The 12,891-nt window shown below is 39.3% G+C and overlaps 2 protein-coding genes across 2 annotated transcripts in view; both read left to right on the forward strand.

Annotated features, from left to right (window-relative positions):
- LOC140787174 (aspartate--tRNA ligase, chloroplastic/mitochondrial) overlaps positions 1-5,459 on the forward strand; it is a 29,547-nt gene extending 24,088 nt beyond the window's left edge. Inside the window, exons 14-15 of the mRNA XM_073135960.1 lie at positions 4,061-4,118; positions 4,923-5,459. Coding sequence (XP_072992061.1) covers positions 4,061-4,118; positions 4,923-5,092 — 228 coding nt within the window. The 3' untranslated portion in view covers positions 5,093-5,459. The remainder of the gene's footprint in view (positions 1-4,060; positions 4,119-4,922) is intronic.
- Positions 5,460-11,315: 5,856 nt separating this feature from the next.
- LOC140785536 (uncharacterized) lies at positions 11,316-11,747 on the forward strand. Its single transcript, XM_073133411.1, has one exon. It carries the CDS (start codon positions 11,316-11,318, stop codon positions 11,745-11,747), a length of 432 nt encoding a protein of 143 aa, XP_072989512.1.
- The last annotated feature ends 1,144 nt before the right edge of the window (positions 11,748-12,891 follow it).

A 12,891-nucleotide genomic window follows, 5' to 3' on the forward strand; every position in this document is an offset into this window, starting at 1 on the left:
GTACAAACTTCTCATCACAGCGAAAGCATAGGCCTTTTGACTCTTCGTTTCTCCACTTAAGCAGGTGTGAGTGCTTGTCCCGGACCTTTAGGTGCGTACTTCACATCTTGGGAAGGCTTTAGGGGTGCTCGAGGAGGCACCATTGCAACAACGGTTTTTGGTACGTCAGTAACACTTTCTGCCGCTATGGTTGGTTGAGCTAGATTGTGGCTTTCTTGGCTCGCTCAATTTTGTTTGAGGTGTAACTTTATAGCTCAATGTTTGTCTTCCATGAGTACTGCATCTTCAAAGGCCTCCTTTAAGGTTCTAGGTCTTAAAGCCCTAACGTCGGCTTGTATATCTCCCCGCAGCCCAGAGATGAAGGTGCTGCGAAGTTGTTGATCTGTCCATGGAGGTTGGCATCGGCTACTTATCATCTCAAATTCTTCTTAGCATGCCCCAACCGTGGTCCTTTGCACCGTCTTTGAGAGGAGAGCATCGAAGTCTTCATACCCTGACGCTCCAAATCGCTGCGTGATATCGGCGCAAAAGTCGGCCCAAGCTTCAATTGTCTCATAGGCATTAGCTGTTCGAAACCAATGAAGCGCTGCATCTTCAAGGTGGAAGCTCGCAAGCGTTACCTTATAAACTTCCACTGTACCCTTGTACGCGAAGAATTGTTCTGCCCTATACAACCAATTGATCAGATCACTACTGTTGAACTTTAGAAATTCGAGACGCACGATTTGCCCATGAATACCTTTGTCTCGATCTGGATCATATCCCAGTCCCTGTCTAACTGGAGGAGGGTGCACCATGAATGGTTGATGATCCCTCCTTCGATTTTGGTTAACTCGATGCGGTTTCGGTTCGTATTGCCCCGCCCACGGATCTAGATCTCCAAGACGATCTCCATAATGGTTCGCTCGTCGGATGGGCTCACTTGCAACTGGGCTTGGTGGAACTATCCTTGTCTCTGCCCATAGGGTGGTGGCAGCAAAAAGGCTCTTATGGGTGCAAATTCTGAACCGGTGGCGGCGGGTTCATGGGGGTGGATTCGCGTCGTGGGGTCGATGGTGCATTTCCGTTTGCCATGGCTTCCTTTGTCGCTCGTAATTCCTGCATCATCTCCATCATCATCTGGCTGTTAATGGCCATTTGTTCGGAAAGAGACCTAAACATGGCTTGAACGCTAGGCTTTTTTGGATTCAGATTTGGTCGGGCGGTTTCGCGGGTGGAAGTTCTCGCCGTGTAGCCATGGCTCTAGTTGTTGTCATAGGAAGCGCGTGTCCGAGGAACGGTGGCTTTGATACTAACTTGATACGATCTCCCCTTAGACCAAGGCTCGATCTCACTCGATTTTCAGATCTGGACAGGATCTGACTCGAAACTTTGAAGATAGATCCCGAAAGATGCAACAATCGGATCGATTTAAAATTTTGATATGTTGTAGCCTCGGAAAAGAGCTTTTCAACAAATCTAGTTTTAGGCGAATCGGATGGTGGGATCTCAAGATATCGTTCGATTTGTAGACCAACGTCAGTAAGTTTGTTTTTGGATTCGTGGATGGAGGCACGAGATCCTTGGTGATGGTGGAGGGTGGTGGACCGGCGATAATGCGGTGGCACCGGTGAATACGTGGAGATGGAAGGGTTTTGGGTGATGTTAGGGGTTAGGGCAAAGTGATAGATATAGTGGAAGAAAAGGGGAGGAGTGGGCTGCCCTGCCCCTAAGGGACTAGGGTGAGTGGCTGGTTGAAGGGGGTTAAAAGCGGCGTCGTCGGGGAACGAGAGAGAAGAAGACGAAAGAGACAAGGGCAAAACTCAATTCATTCAATAATGATTCCATGGTTGCCATCCACACCTTTAGAAGCTAACCAAATAATTAAAAAATGATAATTATTAATCCTAAAACAATAGATTTTCGGTGACCACATTCTAACGCGCCGGATCGTGTTCGAATGCACATTTTGCATTCTCTGTATGTGCGAACGTGATGCAGGCGTTCGCAGGCGCGTTCGAACGTGGCGTTCGGACACACTTTTTGTGCTCTTTGTATTTGCAAACTTGATGCAGGCGTTTACAAGCGCGTTCGAACACGACATACATAAAACTTATTTTTCTATGAATTAAACACTAAAACAAGAATAAAAGACACTCCTAAAGTGTATCCATGCTCGAGACGACATCGGTGAAGTTCGAATCGTATTAGACGACCGCTATAACTTTGAGGATTTACCATTTTTCTCTATTCTGACTTTGCTCCACTATTTTAATTAAATCTTTTCATCCATATATTTGATTGATGTGAAATTAGAGTCACTAGAATCCCATCTTGTGAGGCTATTGCCATCTAAATTTTCATAATTTTTTTACCTCTGAATCGGTACAGATTTGGTCTGTAACAACTGGTATCAGAGTTGACCCTCCGACCTTCATCGACTTTTTTGAAGATATCTTCTAATCCAGACGTCTGATCTGTGCGAAATTAGATTTATTAGAAAGATTTTTTCTAGGGCTACAACCATCAAAATTTCATATTGATCCAATGACTAAATCTACTGAAAATTCCTTTAAAGTTCTGTATAAATTTTATCCAAAAATTGATTCGAATCAGGTCATGCGGGTTCATATCACTTGGCATGTCCAGCTACCACCTATCTAGTCCTTACCTTGCCCTTGATCACCATCATTCCGTCAGCCCTGTACATCTCGTGCTCTTTGACCTTCAATCGCTATTTGGATATAACTCTTGATCTATCTCGCCAAACATCAATATCTTGGATCTATTGGATTCCTCTCTTTTAGAGGAACAACATATCCAAATTTTACGATATCCAAATTCCGTCTTGGGATTTGCATTCAACAAGCCGCAAATCACCATGGCCACCCCCAATGCCTTACCTAGTCTCTCCTTCATCAATTACCACCATTTCTCACATCCTAGACACCATCCCTACCCATTGCAACATTAACCACACCTCCACCACGTCCTGGAGCTCATTAAAGACCTGCAACAAACACTGATCTAGAAATCCACCTCACTACCGTTTTAACGATATCGTTGGATTCTAAACCTTATCCCTGCCCTTACAGCCTGCAAACCCTACAATCACCATCTTCCTATACCTTTCTCCTACATTCTAGATCAACCCTAACCATCCTCCCCATGTCCACTCTCCATTATAAGCCTACAAGTCCACCTCTAGCCTTCTAACTCGAAATCATCTTCACCGGCCAGCAACACCATCAACGGAACTTTGTTGAGATTAGACCCATATACGGTTTGAATCTGAGAAATCCATGAATATCAACATCGAGGATCTGGAGGTTACTGAACTAACCCATTTGGTTTTGCAATTTTCTGGCACCAAAAGAATATTTTGTGAATATTCTACTCCGACTGTGCAGATTACCTTCCTGCACCCAACCTTGAGCCGGCAGCCCGAGAATGCTCCATAACAAAGTTTTTGATATATCCGATTTCACCGTTCCTCATTTCCAGATAACCACAGATCCATCTGACTCCTTTTTCAAGAGAAAGCACATGTATTGTTGGCGAAGGCTGTGTTTTGACTTTTAACACAACAAACTTTTGATGGATAGGAGTAGAGGTATCACTATTAGGGTTTGATGCCCAACAAAAATACTGCCAAAGCAAGTCAAGTGCTTGATACATCCAAAATCGCCGCTTGTTATTTCAGGGTGAGAACCACACTTGTGGATCTGTCGGATTTCTTTATTGATAGAGAAAATATTTGACTCTGATCTGGAATTATCAAAACAAAGAACTTGTTGTTGGCTGGAACTATTTGTTTTACCAGTTTTAGGGTGATCTGCAATTTTCTGTGGAATTTGGTGAAAGACAAATGAATATCTGATTGTTTGTGATAAAACATGTATAGATTTGGAACGTTTAGTTCAGATAACCTCAATTGTTTTTCAATCCAAGATGAGAAAAACCATGTGTAAGTAGTGCTGGTAATAATACTCTGTTTATTTGCTCTTGTTAGTTTGAATGTTTTTGTAATAGTTTCTATGAACTAATATTCCTGCACTTCTGGTGCAATTTGTGTATGCAGGCTGAAGAGAAATTTGGATACCTTTTGGAATGTCTTGATATGGGAGCCCCTCCACATGGTACTTAAAGATTGTCTTACGAATTTTATTCTTGACGACCCTGATTATTCAACTTGATCTTCGGAGTTTTTTCTCCTTTTCTTGATAGTGATATTAATTATTTCGGCTGCATTTTTGGCTATGTTTTGTATGCCCTGTTTTTAGAGACTGAAGGAGATCACTCATTAGATGACAATATATGTAGACTCCTTTTTCTTGTTGAAATCATTCTCAATAATGGCTAAAATTGAAGATAGAGAACAGTTGAGTTTCTTTACAAGCTATTCATGGGAGACATTCTGGCTTGGAATAAGAAGAGATTTATTGTTCACTCCTCTTTTCTTGATGAACTAGCTGATAATGCCCAACTATTAAGTGCTAGTGGGCTAGCCAATAGAATATTTTCCCTAGATAATTCAAAATAATGATCCTCCTTTTTTTTTCCCCTTAGGAAATTGGGAGAAATCAATTGGAAAGCAACAATACATGTTTAGATGAAATGACACTGACAATCATATGGAAAAATTGAGTCTTTGCCATATTATGCATTGCTACTTGAAATTTCACTAATATTAGGACAACAAATTTGGCAGAGCTGGTTATTCATTAAAATTACCGTGTGGTGTGCTGGTTGAGAACTGTTGCGTTATCTTTTGGATTGGCACTTATTTCTGAATGTTCTTGGTATTGGCTACTATTTTCTTCATCTGGAGTCATTACCAAGTACTCTTTGGTCTTTATTGATGTGTTCTAGCTAAACACTATCATATCTGTTGTATTGGATAATTGATCATGGGTGTCATGCTAATTAAATAATTTCGGCAGGTGGTATTGCGTATGGCTTGGATCGGATAGTAATGCTTTTGGCTGGTGCAAGTTCCATTCGAGATGTCATAGCTTTTCCGAAGACTACAACTGCACAATGTGCCCTCACCAAAACTCCATCGCAGGTCGACCCTCAGCAATTAAAGGATCTTTCCATCTCCACTTCGTAGATCATTCCATCGACCCTCAGCAATTAAAGGATCTTCCCATCTCCACTTCCTAGAGCATTCCATTATTTGGCGGTGTTAAAATTATTTCCCAGAGATAGCAGATCTATTTATCTGTTGATGTCTAAATCAAGTCGTTTTAAGGTTCAGCACATTCTCTTATTTTCCATGTCTAGAGAATGTGTGCTATTTCCAATGGGAATGCTGATCTCTTGGTAACGTCAGCTGTAAGATGTGAGGCAGTGCTACCAATAATGTTGTCAATTCTGTCTGCCTGCAATATCAGTAGAAATATTGATCTAACAGAGTGCTGAATGTAAATCTGGGAGAAAGTTTGCTTAAATCCTAATTCTAAGTTATATTTGTCTTAGTCATGTACATTAAATCAATGGGTGTACACATGAGTTGAATGTTCTTTATTGTTCATGAATTTTACCATACAACATACAAAACACTAATAATTTTAGGGTTAAATATCTTTTTTCCTTTTTATTTATGCGTAAAATTATTTTACACTTGTACAAGTTTTGTGCCAAATTAATTTTTATATTTCTGACTTAAATAAAATGTTAGATTTTCTGTTAAACTTAATAGAATTTGTATGCGCAAAACTATATTATGGCTAAGTTTGTGGACACAAAACATTAAAATATAATTTTTAATTTAATTTTTGTGAGGTGAACATATGATTTATGAAGAATATTTGTCTGGATAAGAAAAATTAAGTCGAAATCATAAAACCGAAAGTTCAGTTTCAGCAGGTTATCTTCGTACTAAAGTACGAAAGTGACGATGTCACTATGTAATTCGTAACAAGCTGCCCATCAAGTACCACACGAAATGGGAAACCTGAAACGGTTTAAAACTTAGTGTTTCCACAAATTAAGAACGTTTTGGTACACTTACAAAAGGATGCCAAAAATCACATTAACACAAAGAACTCAAGCGAGTTCAAAATTTAAGAGATTTAAAGTTCTTTTTTCAAAAGAGTTTACTTTCTACTTCTACCTAAGTTGAAGAGTGCCGCGTCAATTTTGGCAACACGATGGTTGCAAATCTTTAGAATAAAATTTGAAGAAACACTAAAGCCCAAATAGTAATTAGATCCTACAAATAAATTGATACAACGGAAATGATATTCATTCATTCAGTAATCGGCTTCTTAAATTATTATAAAATAATACGTCCTCGTGAGCTAGATGCTAAGCAAATAACCTACTATACTAAGAATTTGTCTAATGATAAATATCAACACGATATATATAGTAGCAAAAATGGGGCATAAGAATCTGGGTTATTTGCACTAAAAATCCACTTGGTTTTTGATTTGGCGAAACAAGGTCATTCTTGGTTTATCTTACACTTAAGGTTTTTTTTTTCATATTTTTCTTCCAACTTTGCCCTTTTAGTTATTTAATGCATCATTAAATACTAATGGGACACTATAAGAGAGAAATAGCCATGTACTCATTTTCTTTATCATCTTCTTTATTTTCTACTTCATATGTTAGTATTAATTTTTCTTCTTCTTCTTCTTCTTCTTTTCTTCCTGCTACTACTGTTTTTTCTTCTTTTCGTACTTAAACTATAAAATTTCAATTTAGCATAGTTTTAGAAAAAATATTTAGAAGATAAATTATTGGACGTCTAAATATTATGAAATTAGTTGGATAAAATCGGTGACATCATGATCTTTAACTTCTAATTCCTAGTTTAAATATAAAATTATGAATTATAATCAGAATTTCGTACTTAAACGCAGAATTTCAATTCTGCAAAGTTTTGGAAAAATATTCGAAAGATAATTATCTGACGTACAAAAATTATGAAACTAATTGGGTAAAATCGGTGACATCATGATCTCCAATAAAATGAATAATTCCTAGTTTAAGTATGAAAATCTATGTTTAAGTACAAAATTCTAATTATAATTCATAAGTTTTTTAAATAGATACCGTAATTTATTTCCGTCATAGATTAAGTTTTTTTTTTGAAACATTGATTAAACATTGATTCTAACTGTAATTCATAAGTTTTTAAAACATTTCTTCTTCTTCTACTGCTACTTCTTTTTCTATCTCTTAATTCTTCTTCTTTTTTATACAACTCTTTCTAATCGCTCTTTAATTAATAAAATAAGAGATTAATTGAGATAGCGGTGAGATAATTAGGATTAGTTAGATGACCAAAAATATGACTCTGCATAATTATTATTTGTCTCTATGTAAAATTATAATGGTAAAATATATAAATTTTGTAATATATAGAAAGTGTATAGAAAAAATAATGAAAGCTGTTACAAAACAACGAATTTTTTTTTTCTTCTTGTGCTGTTGTTGGTTTTTTTTTCTTATTTTTTGTCTTCTTTTTTGTTATTGTTTCTTTTTCTTATTTTGCTACTGCTATTAGTTTTCTAATTTTAATTTTTTTCTATACGAGTCTCTCTAATCGTTTTGATATGACTCGATCGGATTGGATCCATTCGTGGCATATTGGGTTCATTAGGATGAGTCTTTTTCTCCAGTTTGATTTCTTGCATTTCCTTTTGGCAGCTGCCCTGTTAGTTGAGTCATAAACTCAAGTATTTGCTAAATATGATCTCAACTTATTAATTGGTTAATTGCGTATAGACTAGTCAATAAATCATTTTAGTTGAGTCATGAGATGCATGATGAAACTGAGTTTGACTTGGGCTAGTTGAGTTGACTTGGTTGATCAAGTCCTGTTCAAAGGCGGTCTAGGGTGAGCCTCTATAAATATGTGGAGAAAATCCTAATTTGATCTTAATTTGATAATTGCATTGGTATTGGTGCTCCTATCCCCTGCTCTTTGCTCTAGCTGTTAGCGCCCTCTCCCACCTCCTTTCTTCCACCATCCAAGTCCTTGGTCGGTCTCCTTTAACTCCTAAACCCCCTCTTCTGCCATGACTTCTCCCTCTTCACTCTAAAAGAGTTCTCTTGGCACTTATTGTAATAACCCAAGCCAAAGTAAAAAAAAAAACTGCACTGCATGGCACAACAGCTCGTGCCATGCAGTGGTAGCAAAGTTGGGCGCCACGCGCCCCAAGCGCCGGCCCGGCCAACCTGGCCGAGCCAGCTGGCGTGGTGGGCCCCTGCCGCCGCCGCCGCAGCCCCCTCCCCACCGCTTCTCTCTCTCTTTCTCTCTCTCTTTCTCTCTCTCTCTCTGATTCATTTTCACCCCCCTCTCTTTCTCTCTCTTTCTCTCTCAAACACCCCTTCTCTCTCACTCTACCCGCTACTACCGCCACCTCCACTAACACCGCTGAGCTTTCCTCCTCCTCCTTCTCTCTCTCTCTCTCTCTCTCTCTCTCTCTCTCTCTCTCTCTCTCTCTCTACCTCTCTACCTCTCTTTCTCTCTTTGTCGGCTTTCTCTCGGACCGCCGGAGGGTTGAGCCGTCGGCGAGAGGCTGGCCGCTGAGTGGCCACTAGCGGCCGCACCCCTCCCCCAAGGCCCAACCTTCTTCTTCTTCTTCCTCTTCTTCTTTCTTCTTCTTCTCCTTCTCCTCCTTCTCTTTCTTCTTCCTCACCTCCTCCTTCTTCCCTTCTCTCCCTAGCTGCACTCTACAAGGGGTGCTGGGCTTAGCCAAGCGCCCTTGCAGCCCAGTGCCTTGCTGTGCATGGTGCTGGGCTGAGCCAAGCACTATATACATTTATATATATTATATATATATATATATATATATATATATATATATGCACAATTAGTTTAGCTTAGTTAATTTAATGTATTTAAGTTATACAAATTAAATATAATTGTATCATAGTTAGTAGATAATTCTAATTATATCATGTTTAGCAAAATACCTGCAATATAAATTATTATTTTAATCCTAAGTAGGTAATAGTAATTATTAGGGTTATGTATGTATATTCTTACATAATTAATTGCAGTAACTTAATTCTTATTTTCCTAATTATCAAAGAGAATAATAGATAGATAAAATATATTCTAAATACACAATTAAATAATATAATTATGATTAATAAATAATAAAAACAAATATAGAAATGAAGAGTACATAATTACAATAAGAAACTATTCTTTTGTCGGGTTAATTTTAATTAATAGAAAGACTGACATATTTGTTATAAATAATTTTAGGTCCCGACCCCCCTGTTCAAGACCCTGTGGACCTGGCTATTGAGGCCAGATCATTATCGTAACAGCGTGAACGAGTGGTGGTTTGGTATTTTCAGTGAAGTGAGTAATCTTATCCCTTAGACGCCTTTCTTAAATTATGTTATATTATATTTATGTACATGCATGTTTTGGCCTCCAGCATGATTATATGATTTTATCTAGAGATGATTATAGTTGAGCATATTTTATCATGCATTCGATTATGCTGATTTGGAATATGAGTACATTGATGATATATATAGAGATGATCAGAGATGATTCTACTGTTATGATTGTTTACCGAGTTGATCTGTAGCATGAGTATGCATGTATTAACGATATAGTTGGAGACTACATTGCATCATTTTTTCTTGATTCCTATTCCACCTAAATTTCGGTTATACATTGACTCGTTATCGTACTGGATATATGCATATGATCTGACAATAAAAGAAAGCATGAAATGTGATTAATAGGATAGCTGATAGAAAGCATGAGGATACCCGAGTAGGCGCCAGGGTTAGGGGTGCCTAGAGTGATGATTATGGTCGCTGATATGCGATATCTCATGGCCAATGTCCGAGGTCAGTTGAGTCTGTGCGCACAGACAATCAGACACATGCCGTTCGCTAGGGCATATGTGGCGAGTTATCCTCACGAGGTTTCTATCAACTATGTGGGGTGCCCGGTCTAGATGGAGGTTGATACCATTAGCGGATGGCAGGGTATGGTTATATTTGAGATACTCCTTGCCGGTGGCAGATTATGCTCGGAGCCTTCGGGCATGATGTTGAGACCGGGTACCGGGTGTTGACTGTGCACAGTGGTCTAGTATGATGATATTATACCGGGATGTCGGTGATGATTGTGATGTTAAGAAATGCATATGATTTCATTATTATCTAATATACATCATATATGATTGCATTTGATATCATAACGTGGTCATGGTCGACATGCATCATGTGTCATATTAGAAAGAGAGTTATGATGATCATATGACGTGGTGACCTGTTTATTCATTGCCGAGGATTATGTATTTTTATCAGTTATGACATTGTTATATATATTCCATTTATGTATTATTGAGGACATATTTATTTACTCATTCATGACATGATGTTCTTTCTGATTCATATTATTCAGTACTTGATTTACTCTCTGTTTGGCATCACTGATTCGGGGTAAGGTCTATTTACTAAGCCTTTAGCTCATGACTCTCTTTGTTTTCTCCTTTTCCAAAAACCCAGGTGAACGAGAGGAGCAGGATTTTCCCTTAGAGGTCTTGCCGGTGAGTGAGGAGTAGAGTGTGATTAGTGTTATATGCCAGATGAGGTATCTTATCTAATGTATTAGTAGACCTTCTCCAAAGTGTATCTATATCTTTGTCTTATATTTTAGCAGGTGACATTGTACTTGTATAACTATGCATATACTTTTGTTGTGTATATGTAGTTGTGAAAAGCTTTTGATGATGTGTTGTGGCCTGTGTGGGGCCTAGGTAGGGTTATCTGTATGATGTTGACAGTTAGATTTGAGTTATTCTCGGTCTAGATATTATGGATAAAATTATGATGTTGCTACAGGTTTATTTGATTGTTAGTATCCAACCAAATGGTCTCGTGCTACGCACATGCCGTATGGGCTCGTGCCATGCACGTGTTTAGGGTTTGGGTGTCACATTTTAGAGTGGTATCAAAGCTTATGTTTGTTAAGTATCCGGCATATCATCAAGAGCTTTTGTACATTATCACCTTGAGTCTAGGAAAATGCTACGGTCTTAGGGTTACGCAAGAGATAAATTTTAGAATTTTACTTGATCACTAATCAGTTGATGAATTTGATCATTTCTACAGAAAAATGCCACCCCGTCGTAGAGGTTCACAGTCTAGGGTGACCTCCACAGCTAAGGCCCCTACTGAGACCCCTTGAAGTTCCTCCATCTGTGGAGGAGCGTGATCCTATTTCGCACATTTTGGACAGTCAAGAAAGACTTATTGAAAAAATCCTTCGAGGTAGAGGAGCTGGCATATCAGTAGAGAGTTCTAAGCCGCCTCCTACAGCGGGCATCACCTTGAATAAGTTTATGCAGTTGAACCCCCCAACTTACAGTGGAGGTGTTGATCCATTGGAGGCCAGTGGATGGTTATCGGATGTAGAGAAAATGTTGGACAGTCTAGGATGTAATGATCAGCAGAAGGTAGCCTTTGCTGCCTTTATGCTTAGAGGTGAGGCAGAACAATGGTGGAAAGCCACAGAGAGACTGATAAAATCAAGGATAGGGGATGCAGTCATAACTTGTGAGTTATTTCTTGATGCTTTTGATGAAAAGCATTTTCCGGCTTGGAGGAAAGAAAAGATGGAGGAAGAATTTTTGCATTTACGTCAGGGTCCTATGACGGTGGTAGAGTACGAGGTCAAATTTAATGCTTTAGCCCATTTTATACCCCACCAAGTTCCAAATGAAGCAGCTAGAGCTCGACGTTTCAAACATGGGCTAAATTATGCTATACGTTAGAGCTTGGAGGCAGCAAGCCTCATTCCTTATGCTGATACAGTAGAGCGGGCTATGGCCCTTGAAGGGGTGATTTAGGAAAAGAGAGTGATGGATGCTCGGAGATCTGGGACACAGTCTGGGCGAGGCGGGAGTTCTAGAGCTCTTTCTGCTAGTCAAAGCTTACCGTCTTCGCAGGCACAGCGTCGCCCTTCCTATCATCCTTATTGAGGGAGTTACAGTGCTGGTTCATCTATTAATTGATCTGATTCACGAGGATCTGGGGGACTCAGCCAAGCAGTATCACAGATTAGTGTGACTGGGCGATCATCCGGTGGTAGAGGAGGTGGGATGGCTAAGGGATCATTAGGGCATAGTTGGCCTTGTTATGGATGTGGCAAGTTTGGCCATCAGCTTCGAGAGTGTCGCAAACCTTTCTTATGCTTCGGGTGTGGACAGCCAGGTCATATCCGTCGTGATTGTCCACACGTCGCCACTGCCCCGATTTTCGCCGCTACAGCATCTTCTAGAACTGCACCTCTTGGGGTTTCTGCTACGGCTGGCCGAGGTAGAGGAGTTATTGGAGCCGGTTCCTCTTAGCCTGGGCGAAAGTCTAGAGGTGGCCGGATCTTCGCTATGACGGAGCACGACGCTTTGGCATCTAATGATGTGGCCACAGGTACTCTGAATTTATTTTCTCATACAGCAAGAGTTTTATTTGATCCGGGTGCCACACACTCCTTTATTTCAAGTTCTTTTGCTTGCCATGCTGATATGCTAATGGAACTTTTAGAGAACATTCTGTTGATTGCCACACCAGTAGGAGAGACAGTTGTTATTGATTTGGCTTATAAATCTTGCATAGTTAGTTTTGGTGATAGAGAGTTCAAAGTAGATCTTTTGCCACTAGAGCTGACAGATTTTGATGTTATCTTGGGGATGGATTGGTTAGCTGCATATCATGCCAACATAGATTGCTATAGAAAGGAAATTGTGATGAATTTAGCTGATGGAGCAGAATATAGAATTAAGGGCAATAAATCCAGTAACCCTATGAAGATAATCTCTGCATTTGAAGCTTGTAGGTTACTAAAGAAAGGATGTACAGGTGTCTTAGCTAGTCTGTCAGGGGATACTGATAAACAAATTAAATTAGAAGATGTTCGTG

This window comes from Typha latifolia, chromosome 4 (genome assembly GCF_019914945.1).
Source record: "Typha latifolia isolate L0001 chromosome 4, TyphaL0001v2, whole genome shotgun sequence".
NCBI classification, from domain to species: Eukaryota; Viridiplantae; Streptophyta; class Magnoliopsida; order Poales; family Typhaceae; genus Typha; species Typha latifolia.

What these genes read in the sequence shown, in the direction of transcription:
- LOC140785536 (XM_073133411.1), top strand. Translation starts at nt 11,316, where the DNA reads ATGCAGTTGAACCCCCCAACTTACAGTGGAGGTGTTGATCCATTGGAG.